The 18,327-nt window shown below is 28.7% G+C and overlaps 1 protein-coding gene across 1 annotated transcript; it reads left to right on the forward strand.

The window, feature by feature from the left end:
* The first annotated feature begins 1,091 nt into the window (after window positions 1–1,091).
* Window positions 1,092–10,896, forward strand: LOC123294888. Its single transcript, XM_044876074.1, has 14 exons — window positions 1,092–1,150; window positions 1,348–1,400; window positions 1,459–1,627; window positions 2,658–2,840; window positions 3,095–3,347; window positions 3,423–3,572; window positions 4,891–5,102; window positions 5,166–5,374; window positions 6,219–6,399; window positions 6,464–6,670; window positions 7,268–7,855; window positions 8,972–9,208; window positions 9,281–9,471; window positions 10,529–10,896. Exons 1-13 carry the CDS (start codon window positions 1,115–1,117, stop codon window positions 9,467–9,469), a joined length of 2,667 nt encoding a protein of 888 aa, XP_044732009.1. The 5' UTR covers window positions 1,092–1,114; the 3' UTR covers window positions 9,470–9,471; window positions 10,529–10,896.
* The last annotated feature ends 7,431 nt before the right edge of the window (window positions 10,897–18,327 follow it).

The following is an 18,327-nucleotide window of genomic DNA, read 5'->3' on the forward strand; positions in this document are numbered from 1 at the left end:
TTTTATGTTCAGAACCAGAAATTTTGCCTTTCTTCAGTTTATTCCCTTAAGGTCTCGCAATGAACATCATCTTCCAACAAGCCATAAATTTCGCAAATTGATTGGTAAGTTAGGATATATTTCTTCTGACTGCATTCGTTTCAGATGAGCAAAAAATTTTAAGTGGCCTTTTGAACTTCATGTTAGAAGGGGTCTCAGATTGAGCATTTGGTATATTATTATAGGATGTACGGTATAAATTAATCTAACCAATCCCACTTATTCTTATAACCCTAGCAGGTTTATTGTTTTCCTAGACATAAAACGCTGGATAAATGAAAATAGCTGTGGTTAATATTAGCTGTAAAATAAACTTTTTGGCCGTGTTAGATAGAATAATGCATGATAGGTGGAGGAAACCTCTCGTTGATGAGGAACAAAAAAAATCAGCTACAGTAATGAAACTTTTAGCCAAATTTTTGCATGGATTAGCAATATATATGCTAAAAAGTTGCAAAACATAAGATTCATAACTCAAATGTCTAATTACAAATCATTTGAATTTAAACTTTATGCAAATACTGGTATTTTAAACAAATCAATCAAAAATAATAAGGGCAAACATGCTTTTTGAATTATCATGTTGCCTGCCCGATACAATTTAGCACAAAAGAATGTTTTGAACTTTTCTATTCGATTGCTATTTTAAAAAACGTTTGAGAGCGTACATTAAAAAAATTTCCCTTGAGTAATTCCCCACCGCTTTTATTGGCAATACCAAAAGAAGGAAATATTAATAAACTTTAGAAAAACGAAACTTTGAAAATACCAATGCCTTTATACGTTCGAAAACGAAAATTCTTGAATGCGCACAATCATTTTTCTATGTATTAAAATTTTTCCACTGTATTTACACTCATTTTAATGCTTGTGTCAGCAGCATGTTTCATTTTTCTATTTGCATTCCAATTAAATGTAAAATATATACGTATTTCAAATATTTACAAATATAAACTCAGTATTATTAATATTTTAATATTTAAAAAATAAATAAATGGAAGTTAAAGTTTGCTGAAAAGTTTTATTATCCAAATAACATTAAATTTAAAATTTTGAGAACCATTGTTGTAATGGTATGATGGCCGCTCAAATTTTCATTGGAACATGGGAGGTATAGAAAATAATGAGTATTTCCATAAAATCTAGTGTTGTATTTGTATAAAATCAATTATTTAAATTCTTTTAAACATATTTTAAATAATTTATATATATTTAAGATTTTCTAATATACTTGCGTACAATTTTAATATCAACTTTGACATTTTAGTATGGGCGTAAATAAACGTCAAACTTTTAACTTGTTTTTAGATAACGAGTTGTATATCACCTGGAAATCCAACCGATATAAATGAACTTGAAGGGTAATTTTATATCATTTCATCATTATTTTTATAATTTTAATTGTAATTACGATTTTAGTGTAAGATTTCGTTTGGATGAAACCGGTGACGTAACTTGGTATAATGTACCAGAAGAAGCAAAACAAACTCCTTTATGTAAATGTGAGACCTATGAAATTTACAGTACATCGACTATGGTATTTAATTTACGTTTTGGTGCCTATGCTGGGCATGTCATCGAATTTCGAGTAAGAATTTTAAGATAAATTGATTCCACAGACTTAATAGAGATAAGATAATGTTTAAAGTTTTTAAGCACAGATTTTTGTATACTCTTAAAACTGATCAAAGTTCTAAAAATCTATTTCTGTTTGACCCTTTCTGTCAATCTGATTTTTCACAATAACTGGATATTGGTTTTTCTTTAAAAAAAAAAAACACGAAAATCTCATTTTTCGAATTAGCGACAAATTTCTTAGATCGATTGCTCCGAGATCTGGACCTTCGTATACGATTTTCGAAGACATTTCAGAAAATACACACCCAAGCGTTAAATTTTTGCATTTTTTGGATCTAAATTACTCTAGAAAATGATTTGTGTTCAAATAGGAGACCAAAAAAATGTTCCTGTTTCTTTGTAATTTCCACGGAGTCCTTTTGAAAAAAATCGAGGATATCACAAAAAAATGTTTGTCCGAAATTTGATAAAACTTGTTCAAGAGTGTAATTTTGATCCCAAAAAAAAAAATCGAATTAATTTAATAATAGGGTGATTAGTTTTTTAGATATCATCAAATGAAAACATTTATTTCGGAGCGATTTTGGGAATGTCTATAAGGACACTTTTTACACAGACATTAAATTTTACCCAGGTTTTTAGACTCAATGAAAAGCTCACTCTATTCAATCCTTGGTAATAGATAGATGAATACTTTAAATCATAAAAAAAATTTTCCAATAAAAGTGGTTTGTTTTTCCATAAAGACCATTTTAAAAGTGTTCTTCTAATGTTTTCCAGTTAGGAAGTAGAGTGAGATTTTAATTGAACTAAAAAACTTCAATTGAATTCAATACCCGTATAAGATGTGTGCCTTTAAAAGTAACAATTTTCGTTTGAAGCAATTCCTCGATTAAACTTATTTTTCGAGTTTCACGCATATGTCAAGTTATAAAAGCACCCTGTATATATAAATATATTGTATAGTTCGGGAATTACATTCTATTGTCCGTGTATGACCCTTAATTATCAAAAATTAATTTCCTTTTTTTCGTTTTAAGACTGATCATGTCGAATGGAGTGATAGTATGATAATGATGTGTGAAGGATGGTGTGTTTTGAATTGCAAACGAGTCAATGAAGATAATTCACAAACTTGTACGGATGTTCCGTTTTCATTATTGCCAGCATTAGAAGACGGCTATTTTTCTGATTTATGTATTTCTTCGGATAATAATAAAAAAGTAAATGTTTGTAAATTATGCTAGGATCTTGGATTACAAAAGTATACTCGCATCCTTTAAAATAATGAGATGTCTAATAATTATAATAATTGGCCCCAAAAGGTAATTTTGAGGGAATAACTGCAGAATTTTCTGACTTTCTTTTTCAAAAATGTTTAAGCTGTTAACCGGATGCAGGGTATATTTTTAAATAAAGGATTCTAAACTATAATCTTTATTAAAAACTAATAATTAATTTTTATCTCCAAAAATAGTTTCAAGTGCATACATGCGTTTTGCAATTAATTGCTAGTGATATTGATTGGTCTAGTCAGCCGCCTCCACTTAGTGGCCTTCCTGAACCTGTTCTTGGAACAATTTTACATTGGTTATATGCTGAATGCCTTCCACCAAATTTGTCTGAGCTTACAGCTCAACAAGTGATGACAGCAGTAACTCCATATCCTTCATTGGCAAAATTAAGTTTATCCTGTCAGTTATATTTGAAAAATATGGCGTTAAAACAACGTAAGTTTTATATTAAAATTAAAATTTAGAATATTTTAATAATCTTTTATTTATTTATTTTATTTTTTTTTTCAGAAATAATTGATTTAGTAAGTGATATGCATGCATGTTGTGCACAAATCATCGATTACTTTAACACGAAAAACTCTCAGTCGGATAATTTAGTTTCAAATCCAGCAAAATTTTCTTATGTATTAAAACAATCTTTTCGTGAAGCTGCCGTTGGTAAGTCAAAATCATTTATTTAGTTAGTTTTGTATTTTGTTTTTTTGATTATGAATAACTTTCTAAGTGTTCTTCTGTCTCTTATCAGTTTAGAATGAGTTAGTTTTTAATTGAACCTTTTTGTTTAAAGCATTATTTTCAAAATAACTTATTTTTCGAGTTATTATTGGTATTGTAAAATACGCTCGTCAAACTAATAACACACCCTATATATTTTTGTGTATAAAAGTTGTATATAAATTTTACAAATAAATTAGCACAGCACCAACTCAAATAACCAACAACCAGAGGCGTAACTAGGAAATCAAAGGCTTTTGTGCAAAAAAACTGGCCCCCAACTAAATTGCTTAGAATTTATCAAGTAACTGCAATAATTATCAAATCTTATTCAGTAGACTTCTCAAGCAGCACTACAGTGTTCATATTATCTGAGTCATCAACAAAATTATTTGGGTTAAAGCTATTTATAGAAGGCTGACTAACAAATTGGTCAATTTTGGGTAATTTTTGTTTACTAATTTTCTCTTTCCTAGCGTTGTTTGCGCTAAAACGCGCCATTGTGAAATATTTTTGTTGCAATAAAGTTTTAATTTATTTAACGGATTATTTTTATAGATCGTTTCCTTAATGCCTTAACGCGGTAAAAGTAACGGCGAATCTTAAGTTGGCGCAACAACAGAACAAATACGAGCGAATTCTTCACAAGTTTCGTATCAACTCGTTGGGAATTCTCCTCCATTCTTTTAAAGGAGTTACTATGCAGAAAAAATTGTGTTGCAACCTATTTATTTACATTTCGAATGTGGAAGATTTTTAGCTAGTTCAATTCGAGCTTTTTTTTTAAATTTGTATTTTAAAAAATTATTGACTCTTTATGAAAACAATGCAATCAACAGATTAATTCTTAAGGATGAGACATTTTTGTGTATTTCAAAAGAAAATGAAATTTTTGTCTAATAGACCAAATGACCCACCAGGTAACATGTTGAAAAAGATACTCCTATATGTAAAAGTAAGTTTAAGCACCATGGCGTCAATTTTGCGCGGTACAAATGAGTACAGGTAAAATATGGATGTAATGCGCTTTGAATATTTAAGCAGAATTAGTATCCAGCAACGCCGTATATATTTGCTGGTACAGGGGTAAGATACCAACATGTTTTTTCAACATGTTTCCTGGTGGGTCATTTTATACAAAAAATTTCAGCATGGGCTTGTGATCTATAAATACCCATAAATTCATTTAGTTATAAATAAAATATGGTACGAAAATCGTGAATATTGATCCGTATCTTACATTTTATTTATCTATCCATAGCTGGTGCAAAATTATTATTATTGTGCGATTTATTCACAAAGAGAAAAGGGGAGTTAAATCAAAATGAACGTCATGAGATAATTCGATACGCAAAAACACGTTTACCAATATTTATGTCACAATTACATCGATTTTTACAAGCAGTTAAAACTACATTTGGTAGTATGTCAGCAGCTCAGAGACAAGAAGTTGCTACGTATTTAATTCCAGAGGTAAGAATATTAATAGTACATCTCATTCCAACGGTTTTTATAATTCGATTGTGATTTTTATAGATTGATAGTGGATTAGAACAGCTATCAAGTTTAATACTGTCGTTAAAAACAGCATTGGATCAAATTATACATGTACTATCCGAAGGTGGTAGAACTGAACAACCGATTGTAGAATCTTTAAAGTCTGTATTTTTCATTCGAGAATTGTGTAAATTACGTGATTTTCATGATCACGTTACATGTAGTTTGGGATTGCTTTTACATAAAAGGTATGTTTCATTTAAAAAAATATAAATTTTACACTTGTTTTATCCGGTTATTTGTTTATATTAAACATAATTTGTTTATAATAGTCTAACTTCGAAAAAATTTCCGGAAATTTGTTTTTTTGTACAAAATTTTATTAATGTTCTTATGGGACTGCAGAGGCAATTTAAGAATTTTTGCACCCGAAGGCAGTTCCAAAATTTAGTGCCTATCGTATTAAAAATCTATCAATAAATATTTTTCTTTTAGTTCTTTAGTTTCAAGTTCTTTATTTCTTAGAACTTGCAAAATCGCGTTGGATGTTCGATGCAGTTGCTCCGACTCGAGTTACCGTTATTAAATAAGAACGTAGTTGGATAAATTCATTAGCATTTTTCTAAATCATTAGAATACATCTTTACTAACATACTTGCTCTATTTTGAACTTCTTCAGTGTTCAAATTGATCAAATTGCTTAAAAACGAAAATTTACTGTCAAAATTGCTGTACAATTCTCGTCTCATTTGAAGTTCAATCTATAATTACTAAGTAAACTGCCACTCTGAATGTTTCCGCGTGTGCTTCTTTGTAACCTCGCGCCTGCAGGCACGTGCCTACTTTGCCGTATAATCTGTCTCTGTGGTACTGTAAAAAGTCTCCATCGATCCATGTACCTTTTAGGTTTTACGAGAAGTGAAATAAACGCAAAAAAACAGATTTTCAGCATTATTTCCCTAGTAGTCTAGCATAGCACAGACCAATGTTTTAGTTTATCAAATTTTCCATTTATGGTAGACTATAACTATGGGAAGTGTTCTTTCTTCGATCAAAATGAAGTTCGAATTCAATATTTAAAATATATTCCAGAGAGAACTTTAATGATATGACAGGAAGTCAAAAAATTCGATCAGTATCACGAAACTTAGAGCAATTGATTGAAGAATTACCAATATTTTTACTAAGATTAGAAGAAGTAACAGCTGCACTTGATGAAAAATTAGAATGGCGTGAATTTAAATTTTGTTTTAAAGTTGGAACGAGTAAAGTTGTAAGTAAATTAAACTCTGAGATTACACAATTTTGATAAAACTAAATAAAAATTCTATTTACAGGCAGCTGTTTTACACAAATTTGTGTCACATCGTGAAGCATTGCAAGATGTTTTAACAAAATTATGTGAAATTGTTCAACGAGATGCCTTTACACAATCACTTGTGATATTGGGTCTATTAGATCCAACACATTGTTCTGGATATAACGAAGATAGTGCTGTGAATCAGACTGATACCAATTCTACCCCAAAACAACATGGCTATAAGGTAATCTATTTTTTTTCTTTCTTAATCCTCACTCTCAAAAATGACCAAGTATAAATGATTAATAAAATTAAAGGTATCACTTTGATGGTAAATTTCTTGAATCCATCAATCTTGGGAAAAATCCCGACTGAGAAGCTAGCATAACATCTCTCACCCGGAAGCAACTCGCCTTCGGGTGACACAAGGGGGCACCGAGGACCCCTTTGTTTGGGTGCTAGGGACACATTTTCGGTAACCCTGTTATGTTTAATTATTATTATTAACACTATTATATTTTATGTAAGTTGTCCGATGGAATCGTTTTCACCATGTTAAAATTAGCTTAAACGAAGCTTTTGTTAAGATTGAGGTTAACATTTTATCGAATTATTACGATTTTATGATTGCAAATCATTATGGCAATTTTGACCCAAAAGTTTTATCTGGTCGAATCGTTTTCGATATGATAAAATTAGCTTAGATAGAAGTTCAAGAAAATTAAAAAATAAAAAGTTTTTCGAAATTTTACGGTTTTTTTAAGAGGATCTTTGTATTCTACCCGTTTCATTTTCTTGATTGAATTTTGAAAGTGTTACAAATTTGTAATTTTTGTTGCAGCTAAATTTAGTTGAATCTCTTTGTACACCACCCACATCAAATAACTCTTATTTATCAAAAAAAGCCTTACAATTATTACGATCAGGGAAAGATGCTGATATGGAATTTGAAGTATGCTTCAATTTGGATGAAAGCACACAATCGCCTGAAGGTGCACAAAAATCATTGACATCATCCTTACTAAATACTTCAACACCAACGTCAACTGCCACAAACGATTCATCAATCACATCAATAAATATGGAGAAAGCAACAATTAGTACACATCGTGTTATAGTAGCTGCACGCTGTGATTGGTTTCGACGTGCATTATTATCAGGAATGCGTGAAGCGATTAATAAAAAAATTGTCATACATGATACAAGTTTATTTTTATTTCGTGTATTCTTAGATTATTTGTATAGTGGAAAATTAGTACCGGAAACATTAACTAACGAACAATTAGCTGATTTAATGATGTTAAGTGATGGATATGAATTGGATTTGTTAAAATTAGCGTGTGAACAAGGACTTAAACGTTATATTGATGATGATTCAGTATTATATTTTTTAAGTATGGCAGATCAATTCAATGCTAAACAATTGAAAGTAAGTATATTTTTTCTAATCAACCTTTTGTGAAAATTATCTCGCTTCTCTGAATAAATTTACTGTTGCATGTTTAAGTCGCAGTCAACTAGCTTAATTAGCCGTCCAGTTAACATCCTAGCTTTTTTACTAAATGGTGCCGTTCAACTAACGAACTGAACGATATTCATCCCAAGCGTCTAATACAACATTTAATGAACTGGCTGATATTGGGTACTATTGAACCACAAAAATTTCTGACTTTAGAAATTGTTTATTTACATAATTAAAATATATTACATATTGTTATTTGGTAATCATGAGATCAAATAGCGTAACTCAATAACAAAGTACACATGTATGTAATTAATATATTATTTGTTACTGTTAAACTTCCATTGGATTTGGATCCACAAAAAACCTTATTTTAAAACAGGCACATCTAGATGACTGACTTTTACCACAGCCTCTCGCAAAGAAATTGGATTTTCTGAAATTTCGTCACCATAGTTTGTATCTGAGTTCTGTAACTCTTGCAGTGAAAACCAGATTTTAATAGTAACATACTCAGTTCCAACTTTTTGTCACAAAACTCTTCCATTGCACTTTTTTTTACGCAATCAAACTTTGAGAAACAACATCAAAATTGTTCCTTGCCAAAATATTGACAGTGTGTGGGTTTCATCGCCAGATAGTAAAAAGTGGAACTATATTTAAATTAGGCTAGGCAAGTAGTTAAACGTTATCGATCCAAGTCAATTGTCTAGCTGTTAACTGAACGGCTAATTAAGATTATTGGCTGCAAAATTTACATCAGTAATCAAGTTAGGGTCCTAGACGATAGTCTTCTATTGACGTGTCTTTTTCTTATGTTACCGACCTATTTTTCTACACTTTTTTTAGGGTAAATTAATGTTGACACTTTGCCCCAAATTATTTTTGGGGATTATCGCTACACAGGCTGCCTAATTCTTGATCATCTTTAAGTGTCTTATCTCCGTTAGTTAAAGTATTCCTCCTTAATGTACTATTCAAGCGTTTGTAAATATAATATTATCTGCAAAATAGTCTGTGTTACGATGTTTTTTTTTTCTTGTGGCCACTAAGTTTTTTTTTTCATATTTAAAAATTTTTTAGACTGCTTGCACCAATTATATATCTCAACATCCAAGTGTACTTGATAGTGAATTATTTGGTGAATTACCAAATGAACTTCAAGCCGAATTGTATGAATTGGCATTATGGGCCCGTCCTTCATCATCCCGTCCAATAAATAACAGTATTTCAGCAGATTCCGTAGATGATATATTTCCACAACAACCAAATTTAACGGGAATTGAAGAAATGACCGCTAATTTACGAGTTAATCCTGATGTATGTATTGTATGTTATATTTATGAAGTAAATCGAGAATATTTATTGTACAATTTTAATATAATTTTTTAGTTGAATTCTGTAGATAAAGAATCTATGGAAGAATTACCGTTAACTCATGATTCAGCTCGTTTAGAATCATGTATTGCACAGTTACGTGATATAGTTGGAGAACATGCTGGTAGAGATGAATTAATTCAAGTGGCTTTAGCTGCAGACTATGATGTTAATAGGGCAATTAATTTTTATTATTCTTCATGAAAGTAAGTATTTATTCAGTCGTTTAACACAATCATAAAAACATACAAACGTCATTAGCTTAATTTCTAGAATCATTCCAAGACAATTCAACATAGCCTCTTTGAAAAAAAATCCCAAACGACTTTTTGTACAAAATTTGGTAAAAAGTGCATAAGATGGTTTTGGCCTAAAATATAAAAAAATCAGGTTCATTTAACGATTGAATGAATTATTTTTGAAATATCGTTGAAATTGTATGCAAAAAGTGATATTTCGGAGCGATTTCTAATATTATTTTGGAAAATACTCATTTACTCGTTTACGACTCTGTATTTTGTATTTTCAGTTTTTAATTACGGCGAATTTTTATAAAAGACAACTATTTATTGAAAAATTTTGATTAAACGAAAAAAATTTTAATTACGAAATTCGAATAAACTACTGGAATTGTTTTTTTCTTTTCAGTTTTTATTTAACACAGTCGGGTTTCTTGATTTTTAATTTACTTTTTTTAGTTTGTATTTTCAAATACCAATTCAATGATCCCCCACTCAACATAGACTGAAAATGAAAGTTTTGTCGACTTTCATTTTCAGCCTATGTATCTCTTCGTCACAAAATGTGCATGCGTTTTACCATTCTAAGTGATATTAGTGATATTAGTAATATCACTTAAAATGGTAAAACACGTGCACATTTTGTGACGCAAAGTATATATTTGATATTTCGTGGCGCTTTAGAGACCAAACGCGTGGCCAAATTTTAATGATTCTTATGTTAATCGATTTGTCTATGATACTTAACGTAGTTAGCCAACTTTCTTCATCCATTTATATTCGAGCGAATATAAATGGACTCATTACCACTCCTTTGCGTCGCGCAGTCGGATAAATAGATCTGATTCTTCTGAAATCCTTTTGCTGGTCTAGGTGAAAATTTCTTCTTTGCTGACAGCTGTTAAATAATCTATTAGGTTAAACAAATTTACACCATTAGGTTTATAGAGGAAAAGCACTTCGAAATAAAATCTATGTGAATGACATTGGTAAAACTTATAATTCTTTTTATTGTCCTTTTTAGATAAAACATTATACAACCTTTAATAAGGACACCAACAGTAGTAAGCTAAGAAAGAAAATAAAAGTGAATTAATCTACCAAACATTGTTCTAATTTATTTAGAACACGATAATGTTTTCAGAATGATTGTATTACTTGTGTAGCAGGTATAAAATATGATGTTCTTATACAGTGGATTTACGATGGTATGGGTTTGCCAGATTTTGGTTTTAGATGTAGATGTATGTATGGCTTTGTTCAAAATAGCCAGATGCATTTCAGTATATTGTTATATATTCAAAATATTATCAATTGTTTAATGACGGAAAGATCACGAATACGCCTGTTTATGAATAGTGGATTTTTTTTTTGAGAATTTTTGATTGTTTTTTATTTTTATTTTTAAGTGTTTTTTTTTCTTTCGAATCAGTATTCATTTTATTAATATAGAATTATTCGGTGTTAAAAGAATCTCAATTGGTTGTTAAATTATTTATTGCTTTTTTTACTTTTTACTTTTGTGTTAGTGAGTTGTGAACATAGTCAAATAAACATACGTAAGAATTGAATCAAACAAATCAAGCTTTATGCATACTTTCAAATGTTCCTTATTGCACCCTACTATTTGATACCAATATCACACAGGAATTCCAAATACATAAGATATTATTGCTCGGGGAAGAAATTTGCTGATATTTTATAAATTTTTAAGCGAGGAAAAAGACGAATTAATTTCCTTTATTCAAACTTTGAATTCTATATCTAAAATTTTGAATGAGTTCTGAAAAGGATTTAATCGAAACTGATTCATTTGTTTTGTCTGTTTTTAATGTACTTATCGTCTTCAAAATCATTTAATTTACGTACTAAAAAACTTTGAAATAAATTTTTGTAAAAGTCAGAAATATTAAATCAATGTATTAATATAGAAGTCATCTCATTTTTTCGCCAATTTTTAAATGTGAAAACATTGAGAAATATAATCAAAATAATTTTAAGACCGATTTAGCTGCTGATTATATAATTCCAGCGATAATATAATTGTTATAATTTATTTTCAGTTTTTCTAACGAGTATCACCTTTTCTTTCTCTACAGGGCTCGGAAAATTTTTGGTCTTGACTAATATACTATCATTTAAAAGAATTCTTTTTCGTTCCATACTCGCAAAAATGTCCTGAGACTCTGTGAAATATATCGTGCGTGAGGTGAAATATACGATAATATTCGTAGAGGAAAAATTTATTAGACTTGACATAATAAGCTGAATTTCGAAATGTGTATTTATCAATGCCATCATAAGCTGACAATTATCCAATCAATTAATGTATGTTACAAATAATTGGCGAATTTTCCGTGGTTTGCTAAATGATTACTTTTACAAATATTTGCATAGACCATTTAATTTTTAAATTTTTGGTGAACCGAATAATTCTACAAATTAAATACATTCCATTTTTTTTTTATTAAATTTTTTACAAAAATAAATTATTTTGACTTGGTACATATCTTTATTGTATTATTACTTATAAATATAATTTTTTACATTCCATTTTCTTTTTTTATAGAAATAAAAATATGTAAAGTTTATAAATTATATAAATTTATATATATTGAAACACAAACCAGTAAAATTTGCTGCCTATTTAAATGGTGGACGTTATTTAAAAGAAAAACTGTTTAAATAAACCGATTGTTACATAATTCTTGTTATATCACGTTTAATTTATGAGTCTATTGTAAAAAAAATTATAAGTAAATGTTAACAAGTTTTTTAGAGAATAAAGGCAGTTTTATGAAGATTACAATTTGATGGAAAAATGTTATCAAATGATTCATATTATTAATATACAAGAAGAATAAGGTGTCGAAATCAGATAAGATATCGCAATTTTACCAAAATTAGTGATGTCGGATATTTTCACAAAAGAATCACCATATATTCTTAAAGTAACTTAAGAACGGATTCGCTTGGGTGCAGAACAGAGCTTGCGTCTTAGATAGGTAATTTAGCAACTTTATTCTTGTGAATGCTCCGCCTCCTTATAAACAGTACACAGCCCGTTTTATTCCGGTTTGACAAAGAGTTTTATGTCAATGCACCAACGCTCTACTCTTTCATGTCGTCTTTACCTTTAAAAAGTATGGATATGTCATCAGCGAGTGATTCCCTTAGAAAACATATCTCAACTTAGATTTGTGTCTTCATTTGCAATTATTTCAAGCTCTCAGTTTTTTTTCGGGATAACCGTTTTCATTTATTATTTTATTCTTTTTGGAATTTTTAATGGTAGTTGATTTTCGAACATTCGTTGTATATGCCCAGTCCACTTCAGTTATTTGATTTGAATGTCTTTTGCTAGATTAAATCATAAGCTTTGTAGAGTTCAATTTCTAATTCTCCTCTGATCATTCTCACATCTGAAACATCGATTTATTCACAATAATAATATTTAATTTATACAAAAATATCTTTTATGAGCGGGACGTCAAAAATTACAGTAATCGTTATCTATCATCATTTAAATAATAAGAATCATTGAATAATATTTGTTTTCCTGGCCTCATAAATTCTACTTTATTTGAAAATAAAAAATGTTGTGAAAAATTATTGTAATAATTATTAACAATTTAAAAAAAATTTACACTTTTAGCTCTAATTGAACGCAATAAGAAATTTATTAACATAACGATTCGATTGTAGTTGAAAAATATAAAAATAATATTATATTATTTCGCTAATATTTAAGAATTTATTCTAGTCTCTCAGGCCTTTATTTATAATTTAACAACAATGCCCACAATTTGATATTTAGATTGTAAAACTTTTTAAAAAGAAAAACTATTGTATTATGAAATTTTAAAAATTTAAATATGTAAAAATCAAACACTTTTAATTAAATCTATTTTAAAAAATCTAGTTTCAATTTTTTTCTACATTTTATTTCCTTTTTATGGTGACGTTTTTATTCTTAACCCTTAAGTATTCCGCAGAATCCTTATGAAAAAAGCTTTCTCTTAAGGATTAAAGTGATTCGTAAAGGTATATGTATATTATAGCTAGATATAGACTAACTATGTAGATGTAGATTTAAAAGTCATATTTACAACGTAGAAGTTAATAAACTGAATTGTATTCGGTGTAAGTCGACAAACTGTCGAATTAGAGTCATTGGCAAAGCACCAAAGTTCGCGCAATGTGCATTTTTTTTCGTATTATGCGCATATTTAGGAATCAAGTTGACGCCAAATCACAGCTAACGTAATTTGGCCCCCCACAAAATTTTTTTTCAGGTTAATTAATTGTAAATCTTTGTTAATCCATTGTTCGACGTTTTTCCTTCATTGTTTGATCATTAAAGTTATTTGATCGATCGTTGTTTATTTATTACTTATTAAAGAATTATTTGTCATTATGTTAGCCCCCCATACTATCGATTTCCACTTTTTACTTTCTTAATCAACGTATTTTAAGGAATTATTGTTTGTTCGTTTATTATTAGCAATTGTTGGATTATAATATTTCACATTAATTAATTTTTATCTTTTTCATTTATTCAATTGCATCGCCAATGTTTAAATTATAAGCGCGAGTTTATTGATATCATTATGTAGATTTATATTTGAAAATTTGAAAATTGATGTCTTTGTTTTGATCTCATTTAATATAATTATTATTAAAAAGTTACATACTTTATTACATAATATAATTTATGTAAGGGGAACTTATTGGCAGTCTTCTCTCTCGCTTCGCATATCGCATCTACTTACAGGCTAGCGTTCGCTATCTTCATATATCTATGGTTTAGTTAGTAGTATTTATAAGAAAGTAAATATTGTGTTTTTTAAAGAAGGGTTTTAAAATTTGCGTAAGAAGCTCGAATCCGACGCTAATCTTGGGACACCCTTTATTATTATTATTATTATTATTATAAATGTATGAAAACTTTAATACGAAAAGAAGAATCTCTGTTAATTTGTTTTATGAAAATGTACAATATGATTTTTCATGAAAATTTAAAACATTTTTTTTTTTTTTTTTATAAATAAATAAAAATTGTATATATCTCTGTCGTAACGCGCATGCTTTGAGCCGGATGGTTTTATCAGGGCAGTGAGTACTTACGCACAGCTCTTCATTATAAACCAGACAGAGTAGGGGAAATATTTTTTTTATAATTTTTTTTTTTTGATATGTACTACTATCAAATATACATGTATATTTGATAGTAGTACATATCAAAAAAAAAAAAAATGGATAAAATTTTTACTTTTAAAAAAATGAATTTTTCCTTTTATTTAAATTTTTCACTCTTTTTATACCATGTATATATGACATATACATAGTATATTAAGTTTAGTCCCAAGTTTGTAACGCTTAAAAATAATGATGTTAGTATAAAAATTTTGTCATAGGTGTTCATAAAATCACCTAATTAGTCCATTTCCGGTTGTCCGTCCGTCCGTCTGTGGACACGATAACTCAAAAACGAAAAAAGATATCGAGCTGAAATTTTTACAGCGTACTCAGGACGTAAAAAGTGAGGTCAAGTTCGTAAATGAGCATCATAGGTCAATTGGGTCTTGGGTCCGTAGGACCCATCTTGTAAACCGTTAGAGATAGAACAAAAGTTTAAATGTAAAATTTTTTTTCATAAACATCACTGTTTACTCGTGAGGGCGCCAATTAGGCGGAAATTTTATAATAGGTACTATACTTGATTATCAGTTATGTATGTGTCACATGTTTGTATGTGTAATGTGATAAGTAAATCAACACTGACTATGCATGGTATTTCAACAATTAACTCAGTCAATTGTTTGTTTTCCTTGTATTATATATATTTGTACATAATATGTCACCTATAAAAAATTTGAATGAATAATAATAATGGTTATTTTATATAGTAAAAAATCAATTTTCGGGATAACGTTTTCAAATTAATATAAATAAATAAATATCGTTATATATTTAAATTTTGTTTTATTTTATTCTATCCCATTTTTCCTTTCAGAACAAAATTATTAATTAACTAATTAATTTTTTTTTAGTAAAGGTACAAACAAATTCTTATAAAATATAGGTGAGATAAAGAAGTTGGATTGTAAATACGTAATATTCTTTTTGGATTTTCATTTTATTTTTGTGTGGTATTTGGATTGTAAAAAAAAAGTTGATGCAAAAAAATTTTTTTAAGATGAAATTAATTATATGGAATTATGTGCAAGTAATTCGTAAATAGTTTTTATGTATTTTGATTTCATTTAAATAAAGTTGAAAACTCAAACCCTGTTTTTATTTTATTTTTCCCCATCTCTCTGTAGCTATACAATATTATTTCAGTTAAAAATAGGTGAGTATTTCGAACTTCACGATAGGTAAGTATTTCAAACTTCGTTTGCCATTTTTTTTGGTAATAATACTACTCAAAATTTTCCGAAAATGAGTTTTACTTTTTGTTATAATTTAAGAAAGTCGAAAATATGAATATAATTATTTATTAATTCGAATAACAGAGCCCTAATGGTATAATGGTTAGCGTATCTGACTTCGAATAAATAGTCCCTTGGTTCGAAACTAGGTGACGACATATATTAAAAAAAAGTACATTAAATCTTTTAAGCAAAATCTGATTTTTATTTTCATTTTTTTTCAAATTTCCACCACAGCATGTTTGCCTAGTAAATGATGAAAAAATTAGTTTTTTTTTCGTTCAAAAATTTCAATTTTTTTCACATTTCTACTAGGAGAACATCAAGGACGGACGGAATAAGTAGTACCTGATAGCAAGGTAATTGTTGTCACCTCGTAAGTCAGAAAGTTAGTGGTCTGCACACCCGTGTTTGGTGAGTGTGACCTCTAGTGGGCAGACCAATAACTTTCTGCCAAAATAAAATTTTAGACTTTCGGGGTGAAAACACTTACTCACCTTTCTCCTTATCAGGAACTACTAATTCCCACTTATGTTCTCCTAGTACAAATGTTGAAAAAATTGAAAATTTTTTCGAAATTATATTATTTTTTGAATATAAAATTAAACTGACCAATAATTATTTATATTAGCTGACCAATTATCAGCGAATGCTTTCCGATCGCGCATAGGTGGAGTTTTTTCAATCTTTAATAAAAAATTTTCTGATGCTGACCAATTAATGAGACCAACTGACCTTTTATGACCAATTTCTGACCTTTCAGATGGTATAATTGGTCAATCGAAATTCCGCACATGAGGTGCTAAGATCGCGGAGCTATGCTAAAATTTATACTTGTTAAATGAAATTTTATAAGATTTTGTAATAGGAGAACATGTTATTTCACCCAAAAAAAAAAATTAATTATATTAGTCCCACTTTCCTACTTATGTCATAAATCGACTCTTCTACCAGGGGGTGGGAATATTTAGAGATATATTTATGATTATTTAAATTCCCACCCCCTGACAGAATAAGTGATTTATGACATATGTATAATTGACATTATTTATGGCAAGAGGGCGGGGTTATATAGATAATTTTAAATGTAAAAAGAGTGGAAAATTTAAACATCAGGAAAAATTCATTTATTTTAAAAGTAAAAATATTATCCACACCAGGATACGAACCAGCGTAACTTGGTTTCAGAGGCAAGTGCTATATTCACCCTACCAACCGGCTTTTTTATAACAGTATAATTAACTTAGTACTTACCTTTACTTAATCTTTAATCGAATGTTTTTCAATGAAGTTTTCAAGTATTAGTATTGATAAAATTAAAAATTAAAAATAATTTTTATAACGTATAGTTACATTTTTCCCTTTTCTTGACTATAAAGATGCTATGGTAAAACTAGGATAACGAATAAATATTACAACAATAAAATTAAAATTTTTTTTATTTTCATTGTTTTTTTGTTTATAAGCATAATGCACATTTGATAATTCGATTATAATAAGCATATATAATATATATATTTATTTGGCATCAGAACATATAAAAAATTCCATTAATTTCTAAATATTTTTAATCTAAAAATACATCATAATTCATGATAAACATTATCGTCAATAATTTTATTTTTTTCCATTTTCACAATATGTACACAAATAGAGTTTTTTCTTTTTCATCAAAATACTTTTTAAATGCCGTACTGTTATTTACAAAATGGCATTCAAAAATAATTAATTTTTATTTTATATTTTATTAAAATTAATACGATTAAAAAATATCAAATAAATCAGACTTTATTAAAAAATAACTTAAAAAGTGTTTTTATTTAATTAATTAATTATAATAATTACATTTTTTATTTCAATTTAGTATTATTTTACATTTCGACGGGCAAAATGGTCGGAAATAGTTAATAGTTTTATGGAGTAGTTATTTGCTTGATTTAACAAAAATATGTTAGCAATAAAATCAAATATTTTCGTTAATAATCGAACACACTAGAATCGTACGTGATCTGTATAACACATTGTAATTAAATAATGTGGACTATTGATGGGTATGTTTCGAGATATGCAGTGATTACTGTCATTTGTGACACCATTTAAGCATACTACAGTTTTCGGAGAAACAATTTGTGTTAGATATAACCAAATCAGCATTATTCTTGCAATAAAATTGTACACGTTTATATAAACATATATTAAACATCAAATATCGCATCATTAAAAGAACGCGCATTCGACGCTCAAATGATGAAACAGCCTACATTCCGAAAGACGTTGTATCATTTACAGTGAACGAAATTGCATGCACAATAATCGCCATTCTAGTTTAAGAGAGGACATAATACCTTGAGATCTCTTCCATGTTCGTTGTTTCGATTTTTATAGATAA

The sequence above is a fragment of the Chrysoperla carnea genome, chromosome 3 (genome assembly GCF_905475395.1).
Source record: "Chrysoperla carnea chromosome 3, inChrCarn1.1, whole genome shotgun sequence".
Classification (NCBI taxonomy): Eukaryota; Metazoa; Arthropoda; class Insecta; order Neuroptera; family Chrysopidae; genus Chrysoperla; species Chrysoperla carnea.

Excerpts from the sequence above, each read along its gene's own strand:
- LOC123294888 (XM_044876074.1), top strand. The coding sequence starts at position 1,115 with ATGATGGCCGCTCAAATTTTCATTGGAACATGGGAG. Across the intron at positions 2,841-3,094 it reads CTTCGGATAATAATAAAAAA|TTTCAAGTGCATACATGCGT; the intron begins GTAAATGTTTGT and ends CTCCAAAAATAG. Across the intron at positions 9,209-9,280 it reads ATTTACGAGTTAATCCTGAT|TTGAATTCTGTAGATAAAGA; the intron begins GTATGTATTGTA and ends ATAATTTTTTAG.